This window comes from Neofelis nebulosa, chromosome 4 (assembly GCF_028018385.1).
Source record: "Neofelis nebulosa isolate mNeoNeb1 chromosome 4, mNeoNeb1.pri, whole genome shotgun sequence".
NCBI lineage: Eukaryota > Metazoa > Chordata > Mammalia > Carnivora > Felidae > Neofelis > Neofelis nebulosa.
Genome location: NC_080785.1, coordinates 152,306,043 through 152,321,258, shown reverse-complemented (window position 1 = coordinate 152,321,258; position 15,216 = coordinate 152,306,043). Strand labels below are relative to the sequence as shown.

General features: G+C 58.1%; 1 protein-coding gene across 1 annotated transcript in view; it reads right to left on the bottom strand.

Annotated features, from left to right (window-relative positions):
- COL7A1 (collagen type VII alpha 1 chain) overlaps positions 1-15,216 on the bottom strand; it is a 30,894-nt gene that overhangs the window by 7,086 nt on the left and 8,592 nt on the right. The window contains exons 25-92 of the mRNA XM_058727040.1: positions 15,048-15,174; positions 14,817-14,963; positions 14,557-14,729; positions 14,421-14,456; positions 14,310-14,336; positions 14,173-14,217; positions 14,037-14,099; positions 13,528-13,599; positions 13,397-13,432; positions 13,228-13,263; positions 12,991-13,062; positions 12,802-12,879; positions 12,532-12,558; positions 12,396-12,449; positions 12,192-12,254; positions 12,047-12,106; positions 11,907-11,942; positions 11,665-11,709; positions 11,550-11,585; positions 11,150-11,194; positions 11,031-11,066; positions 10,871-10,903; positions 10,476-10,508; positions 10,244-10,297; positions 10,107-10,166; positions 9,979-10,014; positions 9,791-9,871; positions 9,653-9,688; positions 9,411-9,455; positions 9,186-9,257; positions 8,924-8,968; positions 8,650-8,676; positions 8,423-8,452; positions 8,224-8,304; positions 8,112-8,147; positions 8,000-8,035; positions 7,831-7,911; positions 7,540-7,575; positions 6,817-6,879; positions 6,560-6,604; positions 5,533-5,568; positions 5,424-5,459; positions 5,216-5,311; positions 5,059-5,094; positions 4,927-4,962; positions 4,771-4,818; positions 4,412-4,447; positions 4,157-4,279; positions 3,875-4,075; positions 3,745-3,780; positions 3,610-3,663; positions 3,364-3,432; positions 3,243-3,287; positions 3,064-3,126; positions 2,871-2,915; positions 2,554-2,589; positions 2,380-2,415; positions 2,221-2,265; positions 1,968-2,000; positions 1,825-1,887; positions 1,699-1,734; positions 1,538-1,618; positions 1,330-1,398; positions 1,174-1,209; positions 1,058-1,099; positions 860-904; positions 727-771; positions 80-115 (exon numbers count right to left, since the gene is read on the bottom strand). Of these exons, the coding sequence (XP_058583023.1) occupies positions 80-115; positions 727-771; positions 860-904; positions 1,058-1,099; positions 1,174-1,209; positions 1,330-1,398; positions 1,538-1,618; positions 1,699-1,734; positions 1,825-1,887; positions 1,968-2,000; positions 2,221-2,265; positions 2,380-2,415; positions 2,554-2,589; positions 2,871-2,915; positions 3,064-3,126; positions 3,243-3,287; positions 3,364-3,432; positions 3,610-3,663; positions 3,745-3,780; positions 3,875-4,075; positions 4,157-4,279; positions 4,412-4,447; positions 4,771-4,818; positions 4,927-4,962; positions 5,059-5,094; positions 5,216-5,311; positions 5,424-5,459; positions 5,533-5,568; positions 6,560-6,604; positions 6,817-6,879; positions 7,540-7,575; positions 7,831-7,911; positions 8,000-8,035; positions 8,112-8,147; positions 8,224-8,304; positions 8,423-8,452; positions 8,650-8,676; positions 8,924-8,968; positions 9,186-9,257; positions 9,411-9,455; positions 9,653-9,688; positions 9,791-9,871; positions 9,979-10,014; positions 10,107-10,166; positions 10,244-10,297; positions 10,476-10,508; positions 10,871-10,903; positions 11,031-11,066; positions 11,150-11,194; positions 11,550-11,585; positions 11,665-11,709; positions 11,907-11,942; positions 12,047-12,106; positions 12,192-12,254; positions 12,396-12,449; positions 12,532-12,558; positions 12,802-12,879; positions 12,991-13,062; positions 13,228-13,263; positions 13,397-13,432; positions 13,528-13,599; positions 14,037-14,099; positions 14,173-14,217; positions 14,310-14,336; positions 14,421-14,456; positions 14,557-14,729; positions 14,817-14,963; positions 15,048-15,174 (3,807 nt within the window). The remainder of the gene's footprint in view (positions 1-79; positions 116-726; positions 772-859; positions 905-1,057; positions 1,100-1,173; positions 1,210-1,329; positions 1,399-1,537; positions 1,619-1,698; positions 1,735-1,824; positions 1,888-1,967; positions 2,001-2,220; positions 2,266-2,379; positions 2,416-2,553; positions 2,590-2,870; positions 2,916-3,063; positions 3,127-3,242; positions 3,288-3,363; positions 3,433-3,609; positions 3,664-3,744; positions 3,781-3,874; positions 4,076-4,156; positions 4,280-4,411; positions 4,448-4,770; positions 4,819-4,926; positions 4,963-5,058; positions 5,095-5,215; positions 5,312-5,423; positions 5,460-5,532; positions 5,569-6,559; positions 6,605-6,816; positions 6,880-7,539; positions 7,576-7,830; positions 7,912-7,999; positions 8,036-8,111; positions 8,148-8,223; positions 8,305-8,422; positions 8,453-8,649; positions 8,677-8,923; positions 8,969-9,185; positions 9,258-9,410; positions 9,456-9,652; positions 9,689-9,790; positions 9,872-9,978; positions 10,015-10,106; positions 10,167-10,243; positions 10,298-10,475; positions 10,509-10,870; positions 10,904-11,030; positions 11,067-11,149; positions 11,195-11,549; positions 11,586-11,664; positions 11,710-11,906; positions 11,943-12,046; positions 12,107-12,191; positions 12,255-12,395; positions 12,450-12,531; positions 12,559-12,801; positions 12,880-12,990; positions 13,063-13,227; positions 13,264-13,396; positions 13,433-13,527; positions 13,600-14,036; positions 14,100-14,172; positions 14,218-14,309; positions 14,337-14,420; positions 14,457-14,556; positions 14,730-14,816; positions 14,964-15,047; positions 15,175-15,216) is intronic.

The window sequence follows — 15,216 nt, the reverse complement described above, 5'->3', positions numbered from 1 at the left end:
CAAGGGAAAGAGGGGTCAGATCAGCTCTCCGAGTCCCAGGAACATGACCCCCAGCAGGGATGCTTTAGGGTACACATACCTTATTACCCTTGAGTCCAGGAGCCCCTTTTTGACCCTAAAAAAGCAAAGTAAACAGTACCTGAGACGGGAGGAACATGAACCCAGAGCTTAGACACGGCCCAAGAATATTCCCAGGGTAGCTCACATGTGGAACTCAGACACGTAAGCAAGGATTGGCTCACAGGAGCCCAGAGGTGACCACAGATATGTGGGAGTTTAGGCGTGGCTACAGACACGGGGAGCCCACACAGAAGCACAGGCATAGGGACCTCCGGTGTGAGCACAGACACACAGGAGCTCCCAGGAGCACACAAATGTCGCCCCATCCTGGGGAGCTAAGACAGGCCCACAAGCATGCATTCAGATACATGGAACGCAGAGGTGGCAGGGGAAAGGGGTACATTAACAGGAGACCTAGGGCATCAGACAGGGACACACACATGTGTGCTCAGACACAGTGAGGAGCAGAAGACCTAGGACAGGCACAAGGAAGCAAAGACACACCCCCACCCCCACCTAGGTGGGAGGAAGTCAAGAGGCTGGATCCCTGTGTACTCCCTGGAGCAGGACCCTGAATGCTGGAGGGTGCACAGGCCTGGGAATGGTCCCTCATGTCCACACCTGCACTCCTCACTCCCAGCTGACTTGCCCAGACCCCAGACTCACATCTTCCCCAGGGTCTCCAGGCTCCCCTGCACGGCCAGCTTCACCCTGCACAGAAAGGGTAGTAAGGGGATCTAGCCACCCAGCCTGGCCCCCCTCTACACAGTGCTTAGCCCTTGGGCTGAGTCTGCCTCACCTTCTCGCCCCGAGGCCCTGGCAGTCCTCGATCACCTTTGGCTCCCTGTAGAGACAGGGGACAGGAAGCAACATGGGCATTAGGGGCACAGAAAGATGACACCCAAGGAAGGAGGTGCAGGGTCCAATGTAACACGTATTATGAAAGCCCAGAGTCATGAGGATGGGTGAACTATGCTGTCGGAGGCTCCACACTCACCGGCTCTCCCACCAGGTCTCCAGCAAGGCCTCCGGGGGCTCCCTGATGAGGGAGAAGGGTCAGTGGGATGCCCTGGCCCCCCTCAGTCCCTCCCCCCAGGTCTTCTGCACACTCACCTTCTCTCCCTTTGCTCCAGGGGGCCCGACCACAGCCTGTGGGGAATGCCCAGTGAGTTACCTAGCCCCCCCGCCTTCTCCCCAGCCCCACCCCGCCGGCCTGGATGGTGAGGCAGAGGAGCTGGTACAGAGGGTCGGGGTCAGGGTCAGGATCACCTGTCCAGGAGCCCCCATGGGTCCAGGCTCTCCTTTAGGTCCAACAGGGCCGGGCAGACCTGGCGACCCCTGTGACAGGGCAATGGGAAGGACTCAGTGCCTCCCCACCACCTTGGGCCTGCTGCCGCTGCTCTCCCTACTCTCTAGGCCTAGGACCGGGCACACGGCCCCATCACAGGCTTGGAGAAAGCTCTCCCAGAATACACACCGGCACACCAGGAGCTCCTCTGTCTCCATCTTTGCCACTGGCACCATCACGACCTGGGGCTCCCGGCTTCCCTGTCTCCCCCTGAAAGGGAGGAGCTCTGTCACGGGCCTGCCCACTGACTCCTGACCCCCTGGAGCTCAGTCTTGACCCCCAGGACTCACCACTTGTCCAGGCAGACCCGGTGCCCCCTGAGGACCCTGAAGGAGACAAGTCAGATGTAAGGGGAACATGGGGGAACGTGGGACCCAGGGGGCAGGACACGGTGTCCCTGCAGGGACCTCACTTACCACGAGGCCTGAAGGGCCAGGAGGGCCAGGAAGTCCCACAGCCCCGGTGGGTCCGGGAAGGCCCTGGGGGAAGAAACAGTTCAGGGCAGCTCCAATCCCACGTGGCTCCCTGTGACTCTAACCCCCTGAGCTGGGCCACTCACCCGTCCTGGTGGTCCTGTCTCTCCAGGCTCCCCCTGCCAAAAACCCAGAGACCTTGTGACCCCACAAAAAGACAAGAGGCTCCTCAGCTCTCTGCCCATAAGGAAAGCCCACATGGATGGGGCACCTTGGTGCTTAGCCCCATCGCAGGGTGATGACAACCCAGGGGGGTGGCAGGGGCTATCCTGGTGTGGACATGGCTCAGAGGAGCCTCCTCTGCCTTTTAGCCACACGTCTGCACACACCTATACTCACCTTCAGGCCAGAAGGACCCTGGGGTCCTGTGGAGCCAGCAAGGCCCTAGAAAAAAGTATCAAGAGCAGGGGATGGGAGTCAGAGTCATCTGCTCGGGGATTAACGCAAACAAGGCCTGCCCATCCCACCCCCACCAGGCAGTGCTCTCCTGTTACTCACCGGGGCACCAGGAGGTCCAGGGTCTCCGTGGCCACCCTGTTGGAGAAAGAAGGAGTCTGGTGAGGCGGAGCCAGTCCCACCCCACCAGAGAAACTAAGGCAGTACTGCCCCTTGTGGCATGGGGCAGGATGGGGGCAGGATGGGGGCAGGAGGGGTGAGGATTCTGATACTCACCACTGGGCCAGGGGTCCCCCTCGGACCTTGCAAACCCTGGATAGAGAAGGGGGGCTGCTGAGCCTCAATCCGGGCCTCATGTGGGCCTGTTTCCAACCTGCAGAGGCCTCTGTCTAGGGAGCCCACGTGCAGGCTGCCACCCCTCAGGCATAGATCACCCCATACCCTCAGGGATAACACACACACCCCTGCACTCACACCCTGGCACGCAGGCACAACATCCTTGTCACTGGTGACATGTGCACAGAGCAGCCAGCTCCCAGCAGAGGGCAGCTGTTCCCAGGAGCCTGGGCCAGGATGTTCCTGCCACCACTTACCGGCTTCCCTTCAGGCCCAGCCACACCACGCTCTCCTGGTAGACCCTGAAGAGAACAGGTTTAAGACCACATGGATCCTCTTTGTTCCCACATCCCAGCCGCCCCAGACAGTCCCAGGCAGTGCAGACTCCAGTCCAGACAACACTGTAAGAGCCCTGTGCAGGCACATGGGTGTCCTGTGGCACAGACTCACCGGGCTGCCATCAAGACCCCTCTGTCCAGGCTCTCCCCGGTCTCCCTTGATGCCTGGCACACCCTGCAAGCAGAACGCCATGTCCTGAGCCCCCAGTCACTGCTATGTGCCCATAGACACACTACTGCTCATGTGCCCCCCTAAAGGAGAGGGAAGCATGGTGGGTTAGCAGGCCTCACCCTGTCTCCCTTGGGGCCTCGGTCGCCGTCACTGCCTGGATCCCCCTGTAGGGATGACATGTCAAGCTGGACCCTGGTGCCATGGCAGGGAGTGGCCCCCCTGTTGATCGCACACACTGACCTTAGTGCCTTTGAGTCCAGGGGGTCCTTGCACTCCAGAGAGTCCAGGACCTAGCTCATCCACAGCCACCTACAAATACCAGGTCATAGGAGAGAAATGTGTCTATCACAGATGGAGGGGTCACCCAGATTAAAGGATCCCACAGGATTATGGGTTAGAGACACCATATGGAGTTTCTGGGGCCTAAGTTAATGGTGGCCTCCTGGTAACAACAGTCACAGGCCGAGGGCAGGGCTGGCTGATCACCTTGGGGCCAGGAGGGCCGGGAGGTCCAGGGAGGCCAGGAGGGCCGTCTCTGCCCTGTGGAGAAGAAGGAAACGGTGTGGCTTCCCCAGCACAACACCCAGGAAGTCCCGCCCCCTGTAGCCTCTCTCAGCTCACCTGTTCCCCACGTTCTCCTTTCTCTCCTCGTTCTCCCTAAGGTGCAAATAGCAGGGTGGGGGCCATGTCCACGGGGAGCCCAGCCCCTCCTGGCCCCACATCCCCAGCCTTCCTGGCTAGCCCAGCTCACCCTCTCTCCTGGCCTTCCTGCCTCCCCTGCGTCCCCAGCCCGGCCTGGGAGCCCAGGAATACCAGGCTTTCCAGGCTCCCCGGCAAGGCCGGGAGGTCCAGGGGGGCCCCTTTCCCCAAGGGCCAGGCCTGGTGGCCCCTGAGGGCCAGGGTCTCCACGATCTCCCTTCAGCCCACGTTCTCCAGAAAAGCCAATGGGTCCCTGGAGGAACAGAAGAGTGAATGTTGCTAGAGGTGGGTGACACCGTCCACAGGACATCCCCACTGAGTGATCGACACTCACCTCTTTGCCTGGGGGGCCCCGCTCGCCTGGGTCCCCCTTAGGACCACGGCGCCGGTCAGGCAAGGGCAGGAAGCTGCCGGAGCTCTCATCCCAGGTCTCCACGATCTCTCGCAGGGCAGATGTCTGAGTGATAACAAGGGGTTGGGGAAACAGGGACCGTTCCTGCAGCCACCCAGGCCCTCGCCAGGCCATGTGGGCACTCCTTGCCCCCTGGGGCCTCCATCCACCCCCACTCCCAGCCCCCAAACAACCTACCTTGATGCCAATCGTTTCCAGCAACCGCTCCACATTCTGGGGACACAAGCTGGGTGAGGGGCTGACCTCAGAGAAGCCCCACGCTGCTCCCAGAAACAGCTTCCATACTCTCTTCTCCAGGCCTCTTGCCCACAGGACACTTTAGCGCTGGTTGAGGTGGCTCAAGGCCCTGGAAGCCCCTCCCTGGCATGCCCCCATTGCCTGGTCCCCCCAGTGTAGACTACGGGAATCCCAATAGGACAGGAGACTGAACACACAGGACAGAACCCATGGGGCCACAGGGCAAGGGGAAGAGGATAGAGGTGCCTCCTTTAGGCATGCAAATAAGAGTCGAGGACCAGGTCCTAAGCTTCACTCACCCCCACGCTCCCAGGTTCTCCTCTCAGGCCACGTTCTCCCGGAAGGCCCTGGAGACACCAAGAGACAAGTTGCTGGACCCAGTTTCTGGGGGAAGTGTGCATGCACCATGTGGGAGTTATGGCTACCTGGGCATGTGAGAAAGGTGGGGACCTCACCTGTTCCCCTTTGGGTCCACTCTCCCCACGGTCACCCTGAGAACAAAGAGTGATCACAAAGAGAGGTGGGGGGAAATGCCTCAACCCTATTAGCCCCTCACCGTACCCCCTACCCACCACATGCACACTCACCTTGGGGCCTGTGTTTCCTGGAACCCCAGGAAAACCCTGAGATATGAGAGAACACAAAGAGGTCACGTAGGATCATGGTATCCCAGGATGGTATCCAGTGGGAACATAATGGCCCCCGACGCTCCCAAGTCCTAGAACGACCCTCCTGGATACTCACCTGGCCAGAAGGGCCCACCTGCCCAGGGAGGCCTGGGGGACCCTGGAGTCCAGGGCTACCAGGAGCTCCACGCTCACCCTTGGGACCCTCGTGACCCTGTGGGGGATGTAGCCAGGATCAGGACCCTGAGGCCCCAGAAAAGAGTGGAACCATATATCACAGATATCACAGGGTCATGGGTCAGGTTGCAGAAGGCTCCAGCACTCACTTCTCTCCCAGGGGTGCCCGAATCTCCCTTCTCTCCCTGTGGAGGACAAGGGTACTTTAGATAGGGCCCTATTCTGAGGGCAGAACAGACTCCAAGCGAGGGGTCTTACCTTCCTTCCATCTTCTCCAGGGTCTCCAGGTTCCCCCTGTGGGCATAAGATTCACATCAGCCCCAAAATTCACTGGTGTCTGGCTGCAAGACACTGGCTTGGCTGGTCTCAGATGATTGTATGTCTGTGTCTATGACTCTAAGCCTCTGTGTCTTGGAGCACGGCCTATGACCATTTGAGTGAGCCTTTATACATCTGAGGGCATGCCTGCGTGGTTCTTCTCACTTCTACATGTAATTGCACATGTTCTCTATCTCTGGCTTTCTAGATATAATACCACATCTATGCATCTGTGTGTGTGTGTGTGTGTAGGTGTGTGTGTGTGTGTGTGTTAGCATGTGTATCCATGCATGGGTCTTATGTCCTCATAGGTGGCACTTAGTAGGTGTCTGTCGGTCTGCACATTGTGACTCATACCTACATATGGGCATGTACATGTATACACAGGGCGGACATGTGTCTACATGTCTCTGGTGCCTTGAGAATTGTCTCTATGTCTCAATATCTGTGTACAAGTCAACATGTGTGGCCATATGTAGGTGAGTGACTGCGGATATGAATGCACGTGTCACATGCCAGAGCCTTGGATGTGTGTCTCATTATGTTTCAGCACAGGTCCACATGTGGCCCTGGTCCCATGTCTTAGCACATATCTGGTCTGGGTGGAAGTGTCTGTGTCAACAAGTCTCCAAGTATCCGTCAATGTGGCTTCATGCGAGTATGTCTGCCCCTCTCAATATGTGTCTGTGGCTCTTCACCTGATCCTGTGGCTGTGGGTTATTCTAGCAGGTGTCAGTCCATCTGGGCACAAATCAGCATGCCCACATAACTCACTGCGAGGCTGCCTGATGTGCACGTGACGTGGATTCCAGTATGTATCTGTATGTAGGCCTGGGCTAGGTACATGGGTGTTGACACACCTCAGCAAGTGTCTGTCTGTGTGTCCCATGTGCAGCTACATATCTGGTCTGGGTACACGTGCTGACATTTCTCTGTAGGTGTCCCTGTGTCTGCTCTAGAAACTCACATTTTTCCCATTCAGGCCAGGCTTGCCATCCTCTCCTGGCTTTCCCTGTGGGAACAGATCATTAAGTCAGGGATTGGGTGAGGGCAGTAACGGGGCAAAAGGGCACCATGAGGGGGGCCTGGCTGGCTCAGTTTGTAGAGCGTGAGGCTCTTGATCTCAGGATCATGAGTTCGAGCCCCACGTTGGGTGTAGAGATTATATACATACATATGTAAATAAACTTTAAAAAAATGGCTACCATGAAAACTCAGTCTCACCTGGGCTCCAGGGGGGCCAGACGGGCCAGGGGGTCCGTGTTCTCCTCGGAGGCCTGGAAGCCCCTGGAAAAAGTCTTTGCTAGGGTTGAAAGAGCCACTGAGAGCCCCTGGAGCACACCCATGGACTGGGGAGGACCCCATTAAGATCCTCCTTGAGTGTAGAGACCCCCAAAATTTGGCGGTTTCACTGAAATCCCCTGAGGCAGAGACTCCATTGGTTAGGGCCCCCCCCTACTAAAACTCCCAAGGGAATAACCTACAGGACTTGGGGGACCTAATAAGGCCCGCAAGGCGAGGTCAAGAAGGTCAGAAAGCTGGACCCTGCTAAAACCTGCCTGCCAGGGACTGAGACCCCTCCCAAGGACAGGGCTGGACCAATTGCTCCTATTCCCAGTGGTACTGTGAAATGATGACCCCGGGCAATTTATGCTGGACCTGAGCCACCCTCCGGCCTAAGATCTCCCCTCACTGGGGTGCCTAGGTGGCTCAGTCGGTTGAGCGTCCGACTTCGGCTCAGGTCATGATCTCGCAGTCCGTGAGTTCAAGCCTGGCATCGGGCCCTGTGCTGACAGCTTGGAGACTGAAGCCTGCTTCTGATTCTGTGTCTCCCTCTCTCTCTGCCCCTCCCCTTCTCATGCTCTGTCTCTCTCACTCTCAAAAATGAATAAATGTTAAAAAAAAAAAAAAAAAAAAAAAAAAAAAAACAGATCTCCCCTCACTTACGTCTCTCCCTGGGTCTCCAGCTTTGCCTGCAGCACCCTGAGGAGAGACTCAAAGTCAGGGAGTCTGCAGTGATCACGGGGTCAGGAGCACCACCCACCAACCACACCACTAGTTCCTGTGAAATCAGGCCTGCAAGGCACTAACATCCCCCACCCAGGAAGGTTCTAGGAGAAGACACAGATATCCCACCTAGCTCCCGAGTTCATCAAGACCAAGAAGACCCAGGTGAGGCTGGGGTCATATGAAGAGGAAAGGGAAAGGTGTGACCAGACCATGACCATCATGACTCACATGCAGCCCAGGGGGGCCAGGGGCTCCTGGTTTACCATCCAGCCCACTGCGGCCATCCAGGCCAGGTGAACCCCGGTCACCCTGAGGAAAATAGAGAAGTAAGAGGCCTCAAAGGATAAGATGGACCTAAGAGCCTGGCTCGGGGCTAAAAACCTCCATGCCCTCTCACCTTCTCTCCTGTTGGGCCTCGGACACCTGGGTCCCCCTGGAGGGAACAAGGTCAGATAAGAGGTGAGGGTAAGAGGAGGACTGAGGCTGCTGAGGCAAAGAGTATCACTCACCTGAGGGCCTGGGGGCCCCCGGAGTCCACTGATGCCCTGAGGATAGGGGAAGGAAGAAATCAGACCAGGCTTTCCCAGACCCACATCTCCTCATGGGACCAACCACACTCACCCTCTCCCCAGCAGCTCCAGGGGGGCCTGGGTCACCCTTGGGTCCTCGAGGACCCTCCTGTCCACGGTCCCCAGGCTCTCCCTGTGGCAGAGACAAGCTGGTTGAAGGAACGTCCCTAGGGCTGCAGGCATGCCCATCATGGAGGCACCAGGGGGCTTCCCTGTGCTCAGAGCTTCACTCCACCCACAGACCCTGATACCTTCTCTCCGGCTCCAAGTCCCATGTCTACCTGTCGGGTGGGGGGGGATAGTCAGTGAATGGTTCAACAAGGAGAATTGGGGCCAGTGAGGGGCTATGGGATCAATGGAGCTATCAGGAGGCCATGAGGGGAACAGGGGGCAGTGGAAGGGATGAAGGGATACCATGTGGCGCCAACAGGGGCAGGTGAGGGACAGGATAGAGGACCACACCCAGCTAAGCCCTTACCAGCCGTGCAGGGGGTCCCGGGAGACCCTGGGAAAGGAAATGATTATGATCAATAGGAGCCCCAAGATCACAGGGCATGGCTGTTCATCCCAGACTCAACTCTGCTCCCCGATTCCCTGAAGCACCCCAATGCCAACACCCAGAAGGCAGGTCAGGCCTGGAGACAGCCATCAATACTCCCCACCTTGGCCTCCAGGCCCCTTATGTACACACCGACCAGACCAAGCACTGGAAACTCCCATCCCTCCAAGCCCAGAACACTGGCATTACTCACCGGCTCCCCACGGTCACCCTTGGGTCCAGATGGTCCAGGGCTGCCCTGTAGAAAGTCAGGGGGTCACTCAAGATAGGCAGCAATTTCAGGAAGCTTTGGAAGCAAACTAAAGACTCATGGGGATCCTGGTGGCCTTTCGGGGTTGTGACGAAGGGGTCACAGGGGATTGTGAGCGTTTATCATTGCAGGGTTGGGATGGCAGGAGCGGGGGCTGGGAACTGGATGGCTGAAGTTGGGGTTAGGGGTCAGGGTTAGGACTCACATTTCGTCCATCCTCTCCAGGATCTCCTTGGTCTCCCTTCTCACCCACAGGTCCCCGAGCTCCAGGTGCCCCCTGAGAAGAGCAGCTGGTCTGAGACAGGCCCTCGTGGCATTCTGCAGGTTTCCCATGACCCCCCATACTGTTCAGGTTCCCCATCACCCCCAAAACCATGCCTGAATTTCCCATCACAATATGCACCCCCTTACTTCTCCCTGCCAGCCTCACCCGAAGGCCACGTTCGCCAGCTTTTCCAGGCAAACCTGGGTCACCCTGGTGATGGAGAGAAAGCCACACTGAGCAGGTGGCTTGGGCTCAAACTGACTCAAGGAGCAGGGGCAGAGAAGGGTCTGGGCACCAGATAGACAGTAGGCAAGGGAATGGATTCGATGACCTGGGGGAGCCCCCAGTCCAGTGGGATCACAATGCAAGGGTACCGGGTCAGAAATCAGAGTGGGAAGGAGTCTTACCGGGGGACCTTCATCACCTTTCTCTCCAACTTCACCCTGAGAGACATGAGAATCAGTCCTGGTCCTAAGATACCCTGCGATGACAGCAACATTCTACTCTCCTACCCCCCAAGACTCCCCCAACTCCAGCTTTCTTACATCTCGTCCTCGGGGGCCGACGAGTCCTGGGGGGCCAGGCCGCCCAGGGTCTCCCTTCTCTCCAGGAGGTCCTGAGTCACCCTGTGGAGGAGGCAAAAGTGGGGTGATGCAGGATGCACATTGCAGCCAGTCCCTGAGGGGTGGTAACCCCAGAAACCTTGAGGTTACCCAAGGTCATAGGTACTCACCGGGGGTCCTGCTCTGCCTGTCAGGCCAATGGGACCCTGCAGGGTGTAGGGGGGAGTACAGGACTTAGTTGGGGCTCCCGGGTACTACCTCATCTCCTGCCACACTCCCCAGCCCCACATTTATTCACCCGGTCTCCAGGGTCTCCTTTGGGGCCAGGGTCTCCTTGAAGAACCAAGCCAGGTGGGCCCTGTGGTGAAAGGATCAGAAGTCAGGGAGCACAACCTTCACCTGCCCTACCCCCTTAGACACTGTCCCTTCACTCACCCGCTCCCCTTTGACTCCTGTAGCTCCTCTAGGCCCCGTGGGCCCCACATCTCCCTGGGAGTAACAAAGACCATCAACCATCAGCAGCAGCCCCAGGTTCCATGACCCCACAATCCAGCAATCATGCCACAACCCTATGACTTCCAGGGGCCTCCAGGAAAGCCTAAAGGCAGACCCCATGACCTTGACCTCAACCCTGGATCAGCCTCCATTTCACTCTCGCCAGAATTACCTTCTCTCCTTTGGCCCCAGCACCATCAGGTCCCTGAAAACAAACAGGACAGACACACTTGGCCCTGCCTGGGGATCACAGTACTACATGATTGACTGGGGATGAGGTAATATGGAACTAGAAGTCATAGAGCTCAGACTCTGTCCAGAGGTCACAGAGTCACCGCTGGGAGCAGGGCAGGGGTTACACAGAGTTCATGACCTGTATGATGGTCACAGGGTCACAGGTTACAGCCAAGAGTCGGGAGATGCATTGTGGCATCAGGAGAGTCACAGAACTCTTAGCCTTCCCATGGTCCCAAGGTTATGGGGTTTCAGCCTAGAATACTGGTCTACAGGCAGGCTAGTGCTCAAGGAGCCACGCTGTGCTCAGAGCCCCATCCTCCCTTTGCTCACCACTGCAGGGTCCCCAGGGCGACCAGGCTCCCCCTGTGGAAAAAGGATGGGGGCAGGGATGAGTCAGAGACCCATCTAGGAACTCCAGGTCCTGGTGTCCCACCTGCCACAATCCCAAGTGCAGGGGGTGGGAGGGACTGACCCCCAGGCAATGACTCACCTTCTCTCCTCTGCGGCCAGTGGGTCCCGGCGGCCCCTGCATATGGAAAAGGTATGAAGCCAGAGCAGGAGGAACCCTTGAAAACCCCTCTCCCCATCCTACCATAGTCACAGACTCACTTCGGGCCCCTCAGCTCCCGGACGTCCAGCCACTCCAGGCAACCCCTGGGAAAGAAGAGCAGAAATGCTGATCCGGGGGGATGGGCAGGGAGATAGTAGCAAGCAAGGGCTAGAAATTGTGGGGATGCTGAAGAGAGGGCACAAAAGGTCAGGATTTAGGCAACAGGGGTCAAACTGAGGGGTGACAGAGTCCAGGTCAGTGGAAGTCAAGGTCAGTTCAGCAGGGTCAGGAAGTAAAAAGCAGGTCCCGGGGGTTAAGGGTTGGAGCCTGCATCAGCAAGAGTCATGTGAGGAGAGGTGGAGGGCCAGGGACAGGGGGCATCAAGGTTGAGAAGTCAGAACCAGGAAGGGGCACAGAGCACAGGTCAGCTGGACACTGGCATCAGGTCAGAGGGCTCACCTGCGGTCCCACTGGGCCAGGGGGTCCACGTTCACCCTGATGGAACAGAATGGGTCAGAGCTGAGTCTGGCCACAGACCCTCTGGGGCCCTGAGAAACCCCTAGGCTGCACTTACCTTCTCTCCAATCTCACCCACAGCCCCTTTCAGTCCTCGGTCACCCTAAGGGGAGAGAGATAGGAGAGGCGCCTTGACTGTCAAGCCCTAGAGAAGGCATCTCAAACTCTAGCTATCCTGCCTCCAAAACTACAACCTCTGACCTGCTGAGAGCCCTCATCTCCTGATCCTCCCCCAGCCCCCAGTCCTAGAATTGTCCCAGTGGTCACACCCCACACCTGACCTCCCAAAATAGCACTTACTTTGGGGCCAATGTCCCCAGGAGGTCCTCGTGGGCCCTAGAAGGGGTTTGGAGACTTGAGTTTGGGCATAAGCATAGGATAGAGGGTGGGAAGCTGAGGGAGCTGTGCCCATCCCTCAGAACCCTTGCCCCTACACTCACCCGCTCACCCGGGCTCCCAGGTTGTCCTGGGAGGCCTGGGGCTCCATCCTCACAGTCACCCTGAAGGAGAAACAGATGAGTAGAAGACCCTACCTCCCTCAGCCTCCGCCCCAGAATGGGCACACCAAGAGGTCAGGCCTCCCACCTTTTCTCCTTTCTCTCCAGAGGGGCCAACTGGGCCTTGGGGTCCAGGGCCTCCAGGAAGACCCTAGGAGAAAGTGAGTGAAAACGTGAGCCCCAAACTATGAGGCCCAGCACCCACCCACTGCCCCAGAAGAGCCTCAGCCTCAGTATCCACACCCCTGAGATGGCCCCCAAGGTCCCCAGAAGAGCCTCAAGGCTCCCTCACCGGCAGCCCAGGCTCCCCTGGAACAGTGCCACCATCACCTGGTCCTGGGGGGCCCTGAGAGAGAACAGTAGGTCAGGAGCCAGCCAATGGGAATCAGACTCCAAGCCACCCCCAGGACACCTTGCCCCTCACTTACCCGCTCCCCACGATCGCCTTTGTCACCCTGGAAGACAGATCATGACTCCATGACCCTGGACCACACCTCCACTCCCAAATATACCAGGAGAAATGAAGGTTATGGGGACAAATCGGATTACAAAGGTCACGGAGGAACTGAGGAGTCATGGGGGGCTAAGTGGTCATATGGGGTCAGAGCAACCAGTAGGGGTTATATGGGTTCAAATGGGGTCACCAGGTCACTGGATCACATTGAGGTCATGAGACCATAAAGGGATCATGTTGTCACCTTCACAGTCGTTCCAGGAAGTCCTGGGGGACCACGGGGTCCTGGGTCCCCCAGTGGGCCACGGGATCCAGGGAGGCCCTAATGGAGGAGACAAAGTATAAAGTACAACCCCACTGACCCTTACTCCTACCCTGCCTCCTGCTGGTTCCCCACCACACACCTCTTGCCCCCACACATCCTAGAACTTACTGGAGGTCCAGGGTCCCCTTTCTGCCCAGGAAGCCCTGGGCCTTCGCCTCCAATGACTCGTCCGGGATCCCCCTGCAGGTCAGAAAGCAAAGGGCAGGATTCAGGGCATGGGAGCCTTGAGGCGGGAGAAGTTCCCAGAGGTACCCAGGTATTCCTTATCATGCCACAGGCCCCGCATAGCATCCAGCCTGTTCCTCCCTGGGACATCCTGGCTCCCTCCCTTCCCCCTTCACCTACCGGCTCCCCCTTTGGGCCTCGAGGTCCTCGCTCTCCCTGAGGACAAAATAGAGCAAAGGGTGATGCTTGGGCTTAAGCGCATCCACACTGCCCACCCCCAACGGGTCCCCACCCTCCAGAAAGAACTTTGGGAAGACACTGGGTGAGCAAAGAAGGGAAAGCAACTCACTGGATCTCCACGAGGGCCAGGCCACCCTGGGGAGCCCTGTAAATGGAAGAAGTCAGGGCAGTCAGACCACCTACTCACCCACTCAAGCAAAGAGTCCTACCAAGTGACCTGCAAGGGCAAGGCTTGCTTACCTTGGAGCCAGGGGTTCCAGGAGTCCCAGGGCGGCCAGGGCTGCCTGGAGGCCCATCTGCCCCAGGAAAGCCCTAAGGAGTCAAAGAGGTCAGGGCAGGAAGGGACCCTCCCTCCGTGCCCTTGGTTTGCCGGAGGAGCCGAGACTATTCTTTATCTAGATTCCCACCCCACAGGCCCCTGAGTGTTGCTGGGGTGGAGCAGTGGGGCAGAGAAGCAGCCCTTCTGAGCTAAATAGGGACTCATCCCAGGTACCAGGGCAATGATGAGGTGGAGGGGCCTTCCCTGCCTCTGGGATTTAGAACTTACACCCAGGCTCTCGGGGGGAGTCTCAAAACCCCACTGGCTGCTCTACTGTAGGCCCTGCCCAAGAGTCTCTGGTGTGGTTTAAATGTCCACTTAGACTTCTAACACCCTTGCGGTTCTAGCCCTGCTCTCTACTTCTGTCTTCTAAAAACCCTGAGAACACTTGGAGGAGTGTCTTCGGGGAACCCCAATGATTTCCACTCACCCTCTCACCCTTTGCAACGGTACTTCCAGGAGGCCCTGGGGGTCCAGGAGCACCAGCCCTGCCCTGAGAGGAGAGAGCAGGTAAGGAAGCAGTACTCTGGTCAGGGGGCAGAGGACAGGCGTGGGGAGGCACTCACCGGGAGGCCGGGGGGGCCAGGAGGCCCGGCTTGTCCTTTCAGGCCCTAGGAAGGGTGATCAGTGAGCCCTGTGCCACCAACTTCCCCCAGCCACACTGACCCCCAACCATTCTCTGCCCCCAAATAGGGTCACTCACCATCTCTCCACGTTCCCCTTTCTGACCCTGGGGAAAGATACATTACATGAGGGTCAGAGTGGCTAGCCCCGGGTGTGGCCCTCGCCCATCCTCTCAACCCTGGACACTTACCTTTGGACAATGCAATGTGCAAGGCTCTGGCTCTGGCTGTGGACATAAGGTCTTTTTGAGGCTAGGCAATTGTCCCAAGAGTCTCCAGCGCCCTCTCCCCCACCAGTCACCCCTCCCCCAGAGGCCCCTTGCAAACCTGAGTGGCCAAGGCTGTCTGACACAGGGATGTTGCCAAACCACTGACTGCCCGGTCCAAGCTTGGACCGTCGTCCACAGCAAAGAAAGTTTGGACAGGGTCCATGCCTGGCACCAAGCGACGCAACTGTTCCGGGTCAGCTCCAGCCTGGCCCAGTATCATCACTCTGAGCCCTAAGGAGGGGTCCAGCAGCCTGCATGACAACCCTGCTGGAGCCAGCCCGACTCCCAGGCCCCATCCCCACCAGCCCTCCTCCTCACCAGCAGCCTGGGCCTCACGGATAGGGTTGAAGATGTCACCTCTCAAGGGCTCATCTACTAGCAAAACCATTACCCCTGGTACATGCTGGCGGCGCCCGGGAGCATCTGGTGCTAATAGGTGTCTGTGAGCAGTAACCACAGCTGTGCCTGGGAGAAAGAACATGTCAGAACCCAGGGCACCCAGCTCCCAACAGGTAGGCCCCAAGAGTCCATGTACAATGCAGTCCTTACCCAGGTTGTTCCCACTTGGGTCCGTGTAAGGGATGCTGCGGATCTTCTGCAGGATGGTGTTAGGATCATAGGAGCTATTCAGTGGGAACAGTGGGGAGGGCCGATGACTGTAGGACAGGAGGCCAACCTGGGGTGGGGGAACACAGAGCCTGGGGAAGATGGCAAAGCA